Source organism: Maylandia zebra, linkage group LG5 (genome assembly GCF_041146795.1).
Source record: "Maylandia zebra isolate NMK-2024a linkage group LG5, Mzebra_GT3a, whole genome shotgun sequence".
Taxonomy (NCBI): domain Eukaryota; kingdom Metazoa; phylum Chordata; class Actinopteri; order Cichliformes; family Cichlidae; genus Maylandia; species Maylandia zebra.
The window spans coordinates 11,271,545-11,288,063 of record NC_135171.1 but is presented as its reverse complement, the minus strand read 5'-3'; the positions used below and the strand labels follow the sequence as shown (position 1 = coordinate 11,288,063).

Here is a 16,519-nt window from a genome sequence, read left to right as displayed (position 1 = left end):
GAAACGGGTGATGAAAAGTTTTTCTTCTTTTTTTTTAGATTTGTGGCACAGGAATATAAATGCAAGCAGTATCATGTAAATAAAGGAGCAACATTTAATTCCCTTTTCTTTTAAAAAAAAAAAAAAAAAAAAAGCTCCTTTTCGTCATGTCTTAGCATTCAATTCCAAAAAATAAAAAATGAAATAAAAAATTTCTGGAACATTTTCAAAGTGTTTCAGTCTGGTTTTGCAAACATAAAACAGCCTCCCGGAGGTGCAGATGATTTGCGGATGAATGCACACTAATCCTTGTTTGTACTCTGCGACTAAAGAACAACTTTCAGCAAAACAATTAAACTATCATATTAAAAAAAAGAAATCTGGAGGATTTGTGTTATTATCTGTGTAGTTTCTCTGACCTGGTTTTAATATTACCAGTCAATCAAGTCTTGGCTTCTATGAAGAGTAGTGTTCCTATGCTACTTTAATCTTATTGACCAATACTGTACCTAACACATCGTTAGCAATGTCATGGGTACAGCTTTAATTCATGCAGAAGAGTTGCTGATAAATGCACTGCAACATTTTATATTTTGCCTTTAAAAGTAATCTCCTTGTGCTGCTGTCTCTTATTAAGCTGTGAGTCATGAAAACTTGAACTTTTATCTGAAATGAAATCAACCGGTATAATTTCCATGGTAGTAGTAGTGTGGTAAGCATTAGTAACACAGATTGTAGAATGGAGAAATCAGTGCTGGAATACGCTAATGTTCAAGGATCAGGGGATTCAAGTCTTTGTGTCCTTGTCTGCATTGCTTTTAATGTGAGTGAACGTGTAAGTTCTCTTCAGACAGGAGTTTATTGAATTTTGTCGCCATGTTATGTGTCCTCTGTGGGTTTTGTGTGACTTTATCTGTTTAGCTCATGCTTTTGGTATTCAGGCTTTACCAAATGTCACATTGAGGTTATTTTTTTTCTTTTGCAGATGCAGTTACAGAGAAGGCTCTTTTGAAATCCGCTCTGTCAGGTTGCCAGAAAATACTCAAAATAGTGCTCGTAATGCCCAGCATCATGTGAGTTAACAGCGATGTGATGAGTGACGTAAACACTGTTCACACCCGTATCATTCAGTCATCGTTGCTAAACTGCTGTTTGTAATGTTTAAGTAGCACTCATCAGGTGATTCTTGTGTCCAAACTAAGCTAAAGTTAACTATGTAAGTGTTCATCTCAAAGTTAAGGTCATGAGTTGCTGTTTTTAATGCTCGTAACTAGAAAGCTCTTCAAGGTCAGAAAGTACCACATGCATTTGGTTACCTACAGCATCTCAAGCAACTGTCAACACGTTCTCACTCCCAAAGCGTAACATTTTACGCTAGGTGACAAATCGTCGGTATATTACGCTTCCGGGCACCCAACACGTCCCTATATTACAACATCGGAAAAATGAGTGAACATGGGAACCGTTTGGAATGAATCTACACATGTAGATTTGTTTTACTTAAATTGCTTTGGAAAACACTACTAACGTCATTAAAGTGCTGATTAAGGTTACAGGTTCCGGTTAGGGCTGGACTACATGGCTCGAACGTGTATTACCGTGGGAGCGTTATTCTACTGGATTTCATCCATAACCCGGCACGTAGCATAAGAACGCAAAAGGTGACCTTTCGCGTTCCTCAGGAACGCCTCGGGACTTGACAACCCATCAGCATATTACGCCTCAGGAGTGAGAACAGGCTGCAACTGTACAATTAACTTTACAGTTTACAATTCATGGTTATTTTGACCATTTACATCAACCACTTTATTAAATTCAAACATGTTTTCAGTAAAGTAAGATGTATAAAAAAATCACTTTGGGAACAAAAACAATATTCAAGTGAAATTGATACAAAGAAAATTTGCCATGAAGCCGTAACCAAGCAGCTTTAATACTGTATGGTTAGCTGACTAAGACATTACCTGGTACATGACTCTGTCCTTCAGCTATGATGTTTAGACTCATAAACACTGTCTGAAGTTGACTTCTGGGACACGTTCTGTACAGTGATCAGGGTGCAACAACTGCAAACATGACAATGAAAGGTCTTTCAAAGAGTCAGTCTCAGCACTGTACCAATATAGTACCATTACCATGGTGTGCAGCAGCAAAACAGGAGTGCTCTACAATGGTCTTCTCGTTAGCAGAGTGAGATTACTCTGTCTTTATATGTAATGGGAGAAAACAAATGTTTGGTGCAGTAATTGAACATAATCCAGTAACACGGTGTTGTCTCCGTGCACTCACGCTGACCTCTCCGGGATAGATGATGATGCTTAGATGATGCTTAAGAACAATGTTGTCCTGTATACCGTTCTCACTGGCATAGCAGCGTTGCTCCTGTGTCCATTTCCCATAATGTGACAAGGACATATTTCAGACTGAAGAGATCCAAACAGTAATCTACCACTTGAGAGAACTGTCTTTGAGAACAGAGGTTGAGGGGAGTGACAAGGACAAGTGTTCTACAAATGCCATATCTAACAGCTCCTGTGTTTCCAGTGGCACTTGAACTGAAATAGGCACGCTCAACAGGGGACAGGCTTCAAGATTTTTTTTTCCATACTTCAGAAAGACTATCGTGTTGAAGTTGGAGTGCTTGTTGGTGTGTTAGAGTGTGTATCAACACAGCTGCAGTGGAATTTGCTGGCCTCAAGGCCGTTGAATTGTTTGCGATGCCGCTGCCGTCTTGCTGCATAGTGAATATACTGTAAAACTGAAATGCAGAACACTAAATTACTCATACTGTTAAGGCATTCACTCACACAGTATCTAGAGTAGGTGGTGATTTTTACTGCTATAATGTAAGGTTTTATAACAACTGGCAAGAAGAGTTCAAAAATAATAATATTAATAATAATAATGTGGTTTAGCTAAATAGTTGAACCATGCCAATCATTATATTCAAGTGTTCCAGTCACTTCCCCTGTCACAGGTGCATAAAATCAAGCATCTGCTTCCGTTTTTTCTCAGAATTGGATAACAGGACACTAAGAAAGAAAAAAGGATGTAATTGCTGAAGAGTTATTGAAGTACTATTGTTAAATAAAATGAAATAAAGGTGAAAGTCTGCCTTTTTTCTATTTAAATCCACTGTAGTAGTGTAAAGAGGTAAAATGTCAAAAAGTATATCTTTGCCCAAGTACTTATGTACCTGACTGGATAGTAGACCTTATCTAATACTTAAATATTTAAAGAAGTGGAACAGGCAGTCTCCATTGTACACAGGTCTTGTCATATATTTAGGAGACATAAACACAAGCATACACAGATAAATAATGCATGTTTATTATCATTGTAATATCACACTGGTATTTATTTGTGTTTTAGCCCTTAGAAATCCTCCACGTCACACTGAACCGTCACATGTTTAATGGTAAGTTTCTGCTTTTACTGGTGAATATTATGAGTTTCCTACTAGTGATAACAAATTTCCGAAACCTCCATAGCCAGCTCCAGGCAGTCACTTGCATCATGACAGGACCCAAACACACCACAATCCAAATCTATGTATGAGTCATCATCACTGCTGGATGCAGACTCCGCTGTGGTAATGACGTGTTTGTAGCTGGGGCAGCAGTGATTGGCGAGTCCCTTGCAGGAGTCAGGTAGCATGTGGATCATATCGTAGAACCGACAGAAGAGACAGTTCAAGACAATTCCTGCACAGTCAACTGAGAGAGACACACATGATCAGGAAAATAATGTACTCAGTAGTGTGTTTTTTCTTCTTTTAAATCAATATACATTTTTTTGTCTTCATAAAGGGCTGCAACCCCTTCACACTTTTACAATGACCTATTTGAAATAATGCGTGATAGATAGCGTTTAAATTATATCTCGGGACATAAATCATCCCTGCTCCTATAAGAGCTGGGCTTCACTTGTATCTTATAAGATTTTAAAAGCCCCCTTTCCTTCCTTTACACATGCATAATTTAAGAAATCATGCCTCGCTCCCTCACAGAGAGACAAGCAGGAAAGCTGTTTGGAGACATAATCAATTACCAGAAGTCTCTCTTGTATACTTTGCCAGGAGCACTTCCAACGTGTGTTGTGGTTACAGTGAGACAATGCTATGTGTCTTTCCAGCATGCTTTGCCAAATGGTTCCCCCATGGGTGCTATGAAGTGTGAGATCATCAAATGACACTGACCATGAGCAGACAGTTACTCACTGAAGAGTGTCATAGGAACGACCTTATGACTTGCACTGCAGAGAATTCAGAGAAGGTATACCCTCTGCAAGGCTTCACTGTTCTCCTAAGCTTTTATATAAATATGTGGAGGTTTCAATCTGATCTTAGTTCAAGTACATGTTGGAGAAGACAGGTTGTGGGTCAGTCTCATTCCTGTGAACTGATTCTTAATGTCATTTCTTCAAATTTGGACTCAGAATTCACAAAATCTGGTTATAGTTCAAAATTTGACTTGTTACACTAATGACACAAATCTAAAAAGATAAAATGATGAAGGGATATTTTATATCAAAGAGGTGAAAGAGCAACTCTGCTTTGGCAATATATAATATAGACCAGCGGTCCCCAACCTTTTTTGCGCCACAGACCGGTTTATGTTCGACAATATTTTCACGGACTGGCCTTTAAGGTGTTGTGGATAAATACAACAAAATAAAACTAGTACTGGTGCAAAAAAAGAAGATTTATTCAGAACACACGAGCAAAGACGCAGGGAAACCGTGTTAATGATAAAAGCGATTTAAAAAATAACGATCAAAACCCTGAAAACCATAAATTTCACACCCGACCCTCAACTCTTGCGGCCCGGTACCAAACGACTGACGGACCGGTACCGGTCCATGGCCCGGGGGTTGGGGATCGCTGATATAGACTTTTTTGCTTAATCAATATTGAACATCAAAACTCGGGAAGAGAAAAAGACATTGTACTTTTAATCTCATACTGAACTGGTGACACTAATCGTGGGTGCCCACTGTTGTTGCTGCTAGTTTCATTATGTCTGTGAATCGCCTACATTAGCTTATTTAGTCTACATCTATATTTCAGCCACTGTCAAGCATATGGACCCATACAATACAATACAGCTTTACAACAAACAACCTCGTGTCAACCTAAATGACAACAACTCTCGTGAATGGATAAGATGCAACATATGAGCAAACTACATGTATTTCATCATCATATCCTTTTAATATGGTAGGAAGTAGAAATGAGTCCAAGTTATATCTCTGTATGTAGTGCTACAGCTTTGTAACTGTGGTCAGTTGCTGTCAGCATGCAACTGAATGGGGTCAAGCTGGTATCTATAATCAATAATATGGTGATTAACTGTGATAACTTTGTAATTTTTAACTCAGCAAAGACCACAAATCACAAAATTAAACAGAAATTCATGGGCACTACTTTCAGAGTCCAGCCATAACCTCATAGATTTGAGGCTAAAGTTCATAATTGCTCAACACATAGCAATGTAGTTGCAGCAGGATGGCAGTTTAATTACAAAATGATAAAGGCGCTCGGCAGGCTTTTATAGAGGAATGTAACCTGAGTACAGTTTAGATGTGTTGCAGATGAGCTGTGCTCATTGGCTAATTCACACTTATTTGCAACATGTTGGCAATCTGTCTGTGTTTATAAATTCTTGCAATGCTTCCATTTCTTTCTCTGGGTCTTGGAGTTTGCGCTGCATCTGTGCTGCCTCCTGTTGTTCCTTCTCTTTAAGCATTTGCGTATTTCTTCGGAGTGCTTCATCAAACATTACACGCAAACAATTATTTTTCTGTGACACTTGAAGCTTGCACACGATCTCTTGATGTGCACGGTCTTTGTCGGCCTGACGGAAAGTGATTGCAATCATCCGAGACAGACTGCAATTGAATGGAGACAAGTTGCCTCTCGCCAGGTGACATGTGCAATTGCCCTGAGATTGAAAGTGATCATCCAGAGGTTGAAGGTGTTGAACGTTCATCCTCTGGGCGACCAGTTGGTCATCTCGACTGCTTGTAATCACTTGTGAGACGTTTACTCTAGTGTGTCTGCGTCTACAAGACAAGAGCCACATCTTTTCTCATTGTCAATAAATAAAAAGACATACTTCTATTTCCTTGCATATTAAACCATATTTAAGACAGTGGTTATTGTTACAACATTACAGTTTTATTTAATTTTTTTAGTTTAAAAGAATTGCATCAGAACATAAACAGTCTGTGTTGTAATCAGTTATGCATCTGGATCTGAAGTAGTGATACTTGTGGCCTTTTTTGCATTAATATTTCTCTTTTTTGCTGCAGTTTGAGTTTCTAAATTATTCAGACATTTTCATAATTGATTGTATTAACTATATTTAAGCATTCTCACAGCATAGTAAGACATAAAGCTTGCAATTTGTCATTTTCATAATTATCCTGCATATTAATCATTTATTTCAACAGCAGAAAAGCTGTATTTGGATAAAAAGTTAATTTCAAAACAATTTTAATGACGTCTCGAGAAAAGAAGTGGCACTGAAGACAGACTTAAACAGTAGAGTGAAGTACTGGTGTCATTTACCTCCTGTGTTGCTTTGCTGCGAGGAGGAAAGAGAGTCTGTGCTGTACGTTTCTGCAGAGGAGGATCTCCTTAGGTACATTTTCAAAGAGAAAAGAGGGGCAGCGGAGGCGTCACGCTCTCTAGGCAGCTTAGCCTTGGTGTCTCTGCTTGTCTCCCCAGGCTCCATTTCTGTAGAGGTATCAAGTCTCCAGCTGCTGACTTGAACCTCACTTTCGATTCTTTCTGTCGAATAGATGAAATGTTAAACAAATGAATCCTACAGTAAAGAATCAACAAACAACATCTACTGTAGTCTTTGAAATAAGTACTGGAGTACTGGAGATGTCCCAAAATCAAGTATATGTGCAAGAGTACAGAGAGCAGAGGTAACTGGTTCCACTGGTTTGCAGGTAATCTTGTGTAAAGCTGCTCATAGTACTTTAGGGTGGTGAACAGTAGGGGCATCACTCTAATGTCCATCCATCGATCCATTGTCAACCGCTCATCCTTTTCAGGGTTGTGGGGGGGGGGCTGTCGCCCAGCTGTCGCCCAGCTGTCGCAGGGCTAACATATAGACACAGACAACCATTTGCACTCACATTCACACCTATGGACAATTTAGAGTTTCCAATTAACCTATCCCCACAAACTGCATGTTATTGGACTGTGGGAGGAAGCCGGAGTACCCGGAGGGAACCCACGCAAACACGGGGAGAACATGCAAACTGCACACAGAAAGACCCCGGCCTGATGGTGGAATTGAACTCGGGATCTTCTTGCTAACCACCGTGCTGCCTAAAGTCCATACACTAATCGTGAATGGTGATACAGGAAACTTTTAGCGTAGGTTAGCTTTAGCAGGGTTAGCTCATTTGCCCCATCCTTTCCCTACACACACAAACTTTAAAACAAAGCACCTAAATCCTTGTAAAACCTACAACTTCTCACTATCACATTTATTTTTCCTTTTTGTAGAGATTTTGGCCTATCAGTTTGGCCTTCAGAACTAGCAGGCTATTTCCACAATATTTTCTTTTTCTGTGTAGAGCTAGCTAAAAATTAGCATACAGATGTAAGACTAGAATGAGAATTAAAAAAATGGGGAGATGTTCTTCTGGACCTTTGTAGTTATGGTCACAGAATAGCCAAGAGTGAACAGACGTGGAGCTGGAGCCATAAAAATGTAATGCTGCAGAAGTAAGTGGCAAGTTTTACTACTTTTTCAAGGGGATCAAGAAGTTAAGCTAAGAGATATAGTTTATATGGTCTAGTGTTAGGGATGTCACAGTATTTTGCCGCATTTTAAACATCAAACAAGGAGCAGAAAATTCTAAAAGAGCAGCCACCTTAAACCAAAACAGTCAGATGCTTAGTATATATGCATGTAGGCTTCTGTTTTTGATTTCATTAATGCTCTTAAGTCTGCTGTAGTTATAATTTGGACATAGGTGTCATAATGAGTATGTATCGAACAATACAACATTTTTTATTTATTTTATCAACTTTTCTTCTGACGATGCTGTCTGTGTTGAGCGCTCAGTGAATCGGGCGTTCGACTACTCCGCCTAGGCTGCACTGTCGAATGCAGATCCACTGCAGATGGTAAGTGCGTCATGGACTAAAGTAAAACAGTATGTCAGATGTGCCACGCAATGCTCAACTGGTGGGAACTAGTGCGTTAGCGCAGTTAGCTTGTTAACGTGTTGACGCTGTCCAGCCCCACGCATGGGGCGATCCATGGTAACTTGTTAACGGAGATTTGCTGCGTTATGGCGTTAATGTCATTTTAACGAGATTAACGCTGACAGCACTAGTGGGAACACAACGAATATCACTGCACATTTACTCCGACATCATCCTAGTGCAAAGACAAGTGGAAGCAGACAAAAACAACAAGCAAGCATGCTACAAACTTTACCAGAGTCATTTAGACAGCCGTTAGCACATGATTCTCCGGGGCGATCGTGGCTCAAGAGTTGGGCGTTCGCCTTGTAATCGGAAGGTTGCCGGTTCGAGCCCCGGCTTGAACAGTCTCGGTCATTGTGTCCATGGGCAAGACACTTCACCCCTTGCCTACTGGTGGTGGTCAGAGGGCCCGGTGGCGCCAGTGTCCGGCAGCCTCGCCTCTGTCAGTGCGCCCCAGGGTGGCTGTGGCTACAATGTAGCTTGCCATCACCAGTGTGTGAATGTGTGTGTGAATGGGTGGATGACTGGATATGTAAAGCGCTTTGGGGTCCTTAGGGACTAGTAAAGAGCTATATAAATACAGGCCATTTACCATTTATGGGGACCTGATATGTTTAATATGCTGCTGAGAATATAGCCCAGAAGAAGCGGATAGTATAGCTTTTATTTTGGAAAGAGCCATTTCTCTGTAATAAACTCTCTTTTCCAAAGATGAGTGATTTCTCGAACAGATAGATTTTTTATTTTTTTTATTTTGTTGTTTCAGCAACATTACATTTAAAAACCGTACTTTTGAGTTAAAATATACATTTATAATTTTAATAAATGACAAATTAAAGAGGCTTGAACATTTTTTTGTATCGAAAAAATATCGAACTGTGACACCAAAGTATCGAACCGAACCGTGAATTTTGTGCATCGTTGCACCCCTAATAAATAAATAAATATATATATATATATATGCCATCAGTCACAGAAAATCTGCATCCTGATAAGCACAAGTAAAGACATTACTGATGTTGTGTAAACTGTGTATTTTTGGAAATCCAGTAATTGGGAGATTTGTAAATGATTTCAGTACATTTCAATAATAGAAAGTTACCACGCATCTTTGTGGATCAACTCTTGCATTGAACTCTCAGCAAGATAGTAAATAAGTGATAAACATAACTGGAAATGAAAAACGAAACGCTGCTGGCCATATCCCATTCTGACAGCTGACACAATGAAAAGATAAAAACATATCTAGCCTGTGCTGGTAGTTCCCAGAAAAGTGTGGAATTTCTGGAATGAAGGGGTTGTTATTGTTAATTAATACGTTAATTAATACAGATAATAATGAATTACTCTGCTGGCAGCAGACTGTTTACTTTTTCACCACCTATTCCGAATGAAATATTCACCACTCCTTTCTGTGTTTTACTTAAGATTTAATGCCCGATGATTTATTAATTTTTGAGAGTGAATAAAATGTATTTGTTTTCCCTAAATTCTTGAAGAAGAGATAAAAATGGACATTGCTCAGGGCCGCATTGTCCATTTTTAAGATTTTATTAGTTTAAAAAACAACTGCTCCCATCAAATAACAGAGTTAAACATGGTGTCTCGTGTTATCACCTTTTGTCAGCATGCGAGACTCTTTTATGTCTCATTAGAATTGTTTGTGTTTTTACATGTCATGTCTCCGTGATTGAATGAGAAGTGAAGAAGGCAAGGATTGCTATTTGAAGTAGTTAAAATAAACTTGTTTGAGCTGAGAATGAGCATGATGCTCTCGGGTTATCAAATGAATTAAGTAAGAAGTGCAGCTGGTCTATGCCCATGACCATTAACTGATAGAGAAATAAGGCCTGGGGGCATACTATGCATTTTTCAGGTTTTGTTCCAGTGTTTCACTGAGCCGCGCTCACTCATTAGACACCACAGTTGCTCCGAGCGGTGGGTCTGAAGATAATTTTACTTCATGTTTAAAATATAAATGCAAACTGGAAGTATACAACAAAAAATCGCCTACAGACTATAAAGAATGCATGTAAGCAAGCAACTAACAAAGAACAGTAGATGATTTGAAAACAGGGGGTTTGTTGGGGAAATCATTCTCAAACTGTAGGGCTGTTCACAGTCACTAAAGTCAAATAACTGCACAAGGCAAGCAAAGTGATGGAACAGTAAGGATGGCACTGGCTATCTCAGATCATCACAAGAGAGATTTCTAAGAGACGTGACAACTCCAAAGTGACACTGAGCTGTTTTTCTACAAACCTAATCTACAACTCACCTCCTTTAACCCATGTGGAGCTCTCCTCACCACTGTTTACACTCCCTTTGCGTTTTGCATCAGCTCTCAGCGTTGTTTCATCTGCCATCTGGTCCATTGCATCACAGATAAAAAATGCATTTAGTATGACAAACCTGATTATCTCAAGCCAAAAATATGTGGCTGCACACAACTGAGGCTAACGTGGCTTAATGTCTAACACAGTGTTACCGCAACTCACCGTCTTCGTGCGCTGGTCCGCTCTTGGGATTGGGTCGTCACGCGGCCAGCTGCAACATAGTCTTCTTGTCCAGGATGTGGAGGCAGCTGTTTACATCGGCAAAGCGTAGCGCACCCAAGACAGATCATCCCTTTTGCAATGCACAGCGTCCATTTGGCCTGCTGCCTGCTGTGCTGTAAGGCTCTCCAATATTCCAGTGACGCTGGCAAAAAAACCCACTGGAGATCTGCTCCTATCAAAACATCACTGGTACAAAGTCAGCAACATTTTATTAGTTTGAGTTATTTCCCTCTACAAAGTGATAATGAAGCAAAATGCAAGTGCAGAGGATCACATAATCAAAGGAAATATCACATTAAAACTATAATTCCCCATTCAAATGCATTATTAAGCAATCAGGACACACAATAAAGAGATTTTATAATGTTATAGTAATAATGTGAGAGAAAAAAAAACCCCAGCTACATTAGAACAGAATGGCAAGACAGGCTAACTCAGTCCCTCCTTCGAAGCTGGGCACATATGCATGAGGCAGCGAGTTCTGTTTTGTTTGTTGTTGGGGCAAAACATGTGGTAAAGCATGGATAAGAAGCTGCATTCAAATTTCTCCGAATACAAGCCAACCAATTTAGTCTAATTAGGCTCAACACTAGAGTTGCATTTTAATAGACGCCCCGCTGTGTTTGCATATGTTTAGAGAACAAGAGTCATGCTAATTGAAAAATTAAGATGTGAGAGTATTTGTCTACCGAGCTCCCACTATGCTGCACTCAGTGCAAATATAACTCCTGAAGAGTTTTCTAGTGCCTTCTTTCTTCTTCCACCTCTCGTTTGCTTTGTGCTGTGACGATGATACGATGTGACAGACAAAAGACTAATCGAGATTGTGCTCTTGTGCTCTTCAAAAAGCACACAGTGACAGTGTGACAACACCATACTTCCACTCTTTGGGCTTGTTGTTTCTCGGTGACGCGGCAGGTTTTGTTTCGCTGGTCAACGTCAATCATGCAGTCAGAGAGGTTCCAGGGGTTACGTGGTTAATTTGACTCCCATTGAAATGTGCTCTCTGTGAAATGAGCTGCTCTGCCCTGCATCTGCAGAGAAGCCACTGTAGCTGACACCCCACCCTATTAGAGCCTTCCCTAATGCTGAGCCCAGTGACAGTGTGCGATCAGGTTCAGGTACAAATTTGTTATGTCCAAGTGACATCTTTCTGACCTCATTTGCTGCACTTAAAGTCTACTCCATTATTTACAGTTGCTAAAGTTTGTAGAACCAATACTCACCCACACCTTCTTGACGTAGATTCATTGTTACTGTGTTTATACTCATAAGCCATGGCATTAAAGCATTGTTATAGTTCCCTTTCGTGCCACCAAACTGCTCTGGGACATCTTTAGTTGTCTTGTAGTTTCAGGTATTGGGATGCTGCCTTGGATCCTATGTGTGCTGTGGGATGTTTGGTGAGATCACCTGTTCCTCCACATCCCCCTGATGCCTGAAAGGACTGGAATAAGGGGGGTGTGGCAGACGTCAATTGGGTGGATTCGTTGTTATGCCACTGAGTTTTTGCCAGTTTGGTGCTTGGTTTGGAGCAATAGTAGCAGAGGTAACTGGTTAGGTAACTTGGCAGCACTTGAAAGTAACCTCCACATACAATATTTGCTACCATAGGTGCCTCATAGTGTAATAACAGAACATTGCAAGCTCATAAATTACCACTTTACCAGTGGCTGACTGGTGTATATGCTGTTTGTGGTTTACCAGTGGTTGAGTTGTTAAGTGGTAAACAGGGAAATTATGCTATAAATAAGACTTTTCTTAAGGAGACAGTTGGGGGAAAAAGTACCTTCAAATGGTAACAAAGTCTTCATTACAAGCGCTGATGCTTTGGGGGAATTTTAGGTGTTTATTCAGAGTAGAGTAGACAGGAAATTGGAGAGAGAGGGGTTTTGGCAGAGATGAACCCAGGCCGCTGTGGTAAGGAACATGAGCTCTGGTACATGAGTCAGGTAACCAACAATTCCTTCTTATTAACTTCCTTTTAGTCACTGGGTAGTTGGGACAAATCAACACAACTTAAAACAAACAGATTGATTTAGGTTAGAGTAGATGAACCTTAAAATTGACCCAGTCAAAACAAAAATATCTATCACGTTAATGCTTAAGAACTAGCCAGTATGCCATTAGTGTCTAATTACAGCCTAACAGCTAGCGTCACAGTGGTTCTGAGAGCTGGAATGAATTGTTGCAACTTTAATAAACAAACTGTGGTTATTGTACTCAGCCCTAAAAACCTTGGAAACACAGTGTCTAACCAGTCACTCTGAATGGCTTTACCTCGGCCTCCAGTAACACTTTGAGAAATCTAAAACTAGAAACAACCTGTCTCAGAGTGATACTGAAAACTAGTCCATGCATTTATTAATTACTATTGAAATTCGTTATTAGTGGTTTGTCCTAAAAATACCCTCAAAAGTCTTCAGTTGATTTAAAATACTGCAGGGACTAAAAAGAGAACACGTATTTCCCCCATATTGGCTTCTCTTGATTGGCTCTCTGTTAAATCCAGAACCAAATTTTAAAAATCCTTCTCACATACAAGGCTTTGAATGATCAGGCCCTATCTTATCTTCAAGACCTTATAGTACTGCATCACCCCATTAAACTACTTTGTCCTCAGACTGCAGGTTTACTTGTGGTTCCCAGGATATTTAAAAGTAGGATGGGAGCCAGAGCCTTCAGCTTTCAGCTCCCAGTTTTGGGAGACAGACGCCCTTTCTACTTTTAAGATTATGTTTAAAATACATTTTAAGCCTAATCTATACACACAACTTTTAATCATTGTCATTATTAAACCTTGGCTCTTTTTCACAGTGTATCTTTTGTCCGGTCTTCCTATCCTCACCCCCAACCGGTCACGGCAGATGGCTTCCCCCTCCGTGAGCCTGGTTCTGTTAAAACGGAAGTTTTCTCCCCACTGTTGCCAGGTGGTTGCTCGTAGAGTTTGTCTGATTGTTGGGGTTTTCTCTGTTAAAGCGCCTTTATAATAGGCGACTGTTGATGTGAGTTAGTGCTTTATAAATAAAACTGAATTCAAATGTTATTGAAAAATGTGTAAATGCAGTTTTTGTTAGAAAATCTTTCTTTTTTCTAATGATATTGATCTCTTGATTTCCAATATGTCATAAGTACCTGATCACTGGTTGGTGGTACCTTACTGCAGTGTGATTCAGCCACATGGGAAGCATTTTTGCTCTAATTCCATCTCACCCAGATCACCTTGTAAGGGCAGTGCAACATTTCCTCCGTGCTTGTGTGTGGCTCCGCCAGGTGTTTCATGGAATTGTATCAAGACTTGATTTTTTTGTCCTCTCTCTCTTTATTCCGGTTTTAGTTAAATGTCTTTATTTTGTTGAACATGCTGCCAGTGCAGAGGTCCCCTTTGCCCCTTAATGAGTCCCATGGAGAGTAAGTGTCATAGTTGGCTCTGGTGATGAGAGCAGACTCCCATGTCACCTTGAGGCTTGGCTAACACAAAGGAAAGAAGACACTTGATGTCATATTCCCTCTCTCCATTTTAAAGTGGGTAATCCTGGTGTGCTGGGATTACTCTTATGGGCAGATGTCACTGTCCTCCCAGATATAAAAGGTGCAAATATAAGCGATGACAGATGAAAAAACAAACAGTTGGGGTGCTTGGTTTATGCTGTGTGACGAGACAATGGGTGTTTTTGTTTGAATGCATATCAGATAATAATATAAGGATATTATTATATTATTAATATATAGATATTGATATATTTTTTAAGAAAAAACTGACTGAGGTGTGTTAATGTTGCACATATTTAACATGCTGTAATATATTATTACCTATTAGCCAAAGATGCTGTAAAAAATAGCTTGTTTATAGATGATCACCTGTCTAAATTTGCTCGTGGATTGTCACCTTTTTTTACCTAAAATATTCAGTTTGTTCTGAACCACTTAAAGAGATGTACCTTAAAGCAGATCTCACCTTGTGTTCTCCCGGGAGTGTTTTCTCCTCAGCCCATTAAGAGCACAATAATTCATTTTCGAGATCGTTTTGCTCTAATTGAACACGTCTGTTATATTCAATTCTTTCAACATCTTTAAGGACACCTGCCTACCTTTATGACAGTTGAGAGTGAGGGGGGAGGAACTCCTGCTGCTCGTCACAGAGGGAAGAAATCAGTTTCCAAATTAAGATTTCAGATAAATGACCTTACAAAGTAAAGGAAATCAAAGAAATATGGGAACGGGGTAAATTGGATTCCTTGGCGTCTAACAGTATATGACTTAAACCAACTGGGGATTCTCACCACAGTGGAGGAATTGAGCATTTCCTAAGGCAACGGAACCACCTGGGACCTCCTGATGATCCATGGGGTGTTCGTAAAAAGCCTGGAAGTTATTCAACCCACTAAAAGGCTAAATAGATTTTTTTTCTATTAACATTTAGGCCGTATTGCTCTGATTTCAGGGCTTCTATACTGGTTTCAGGCAATCTATTTCATTTTACTCAGGCAATATTCTGTATTTAATTTGCATAGCTTTGGTTTGATCACAATGGATACCAACAAGGATGCTAACAAAGGTAAACAGACTGCTTTTATTCATATCAGACACGTTTATCACAATAATATAAATAACAATAATAATATGAGAATATAAATGTCTTTAGCACTAAAAAATAAAAATCCACCATTTTTCAGATTTACTGAATTTCACCTATCATCTGTATCTATGTGATACATGGAAACATTCATCGCAGGTGCTTCCTTTTGTTCGTGAATGTGGGGTTTTTTTGGGTAGAAGGAAAATAGGGTTGCACTTTATGGTGCACTAATAAGACTATATTGAGATTACATAAAATTAGATCTAACATGTTCTTTATATGCAAGGAAACAACTGGATACTTAAACCTAAATTAAACTACTTATGGTACCATTACATAAAATGTCCTGCCCTGTTCCAAAAAGAAATAAAAGCAACTACCAAACTAAAGAGAAAAATACAATAAGGGCAGCTTTATGTAATGAACCTGGAGGTAAATGACTTTGATGACACTGTATTGCTATTTAACGCCATCCAAAATCAGGGAAATCCACTTATGCCGGCAAGTTTTTGGATCACGAGCTGCCCACTGTGCTACAAATTTCAATTTCAGGCATGACGCTACGCTTTGAGACTTCTTCGAATTATTCATCGTTAGTGTGTTTGCTTGTAAGGCTGTGCGTCTGTTCATAAATGTTAGCCAACTCTTCACCCAGTGATGCAGGTCTTTGTTGTAGTGGTACCAAAGGTTCCTAAGTTAGCCTCACAAGTACAACCCGTCTCGCTCGGTTACGAAGGTAATAACGAAACAGAAAATAATCACATTCATTCTGGCATAAATGATGATTAACCTGAGCTTTAAGTACACGCTGACACTGAACAAATAAAATGAACACTCTTTGCTGCTTCACACATGCGTCATGAGAAATACCCATTATTACGGACCAATTTGCTCCCCCAGATAATCAATGTTGGCACCGACTCAAGCCCCGCTCCACAGGCTAAATGCTTGAATTGATCATTGACGCTTTCTCACCAATAAGCCGTTTAAAATGAATAATTGGGTGGGGCTAAGAGAAGCCCGGGTCCTTGCTATTGCTATTAGTGTAATGATGATATGACATCAGACGTTTTCTGTAAAGCATTGTCTTGTTGTTATTGGGCAAGACAGATTATGATTGGGTTTAGTCAGTGCACGTTATGAGATGCTCCTTAAGTAGCATTCATA

At 39.6% G+C, this 16,519-nt stretch overlaps 1 protein-coding gene across 2 annotated transcripts; it reads right to left on the bottom strand.

The window, feature by feature from the left end:
• Positions 1–3,307: 3,307 nt before the first annotated feature.
• On the bottom strand, positions 3,308–10,924 carry mdfic2 (MyoD family inhibitor domain containing 2). Of its 2 annotated transcripts, none has more exons than XR_013098748.1 (4): positions 10,714–10,924; positions 10,494–10,581; positions 6,551–6,768; positions 3,308–3,695 (listed from the first exon to the last, which is right to left on the bottom strand). XR_013098748.1 is itself a non-coding variant. In XM_076884453.1 (4 exons), exons 2-4 carry the CDS (start codon positions 10,579–10,581, stop codon positions 3,439–3,441), a joined length of 567 nt encoding a protein of 188 aa, XP_076740568.1. In that variant the 5' UTR covers positions 10,714–10,924; the 3' UTR covers positions 3,308–3,438. The 2 variants fall into 2 exon arrangements, 1 of the variants encoding a protein (XP_076740568.1); XM_076884453.1 differs by having other exon boundaries at positions 6,551–6,772.
• Between the last annotated feature and the right edge of the window lie 5,595 nt (positions 10,925–16,519).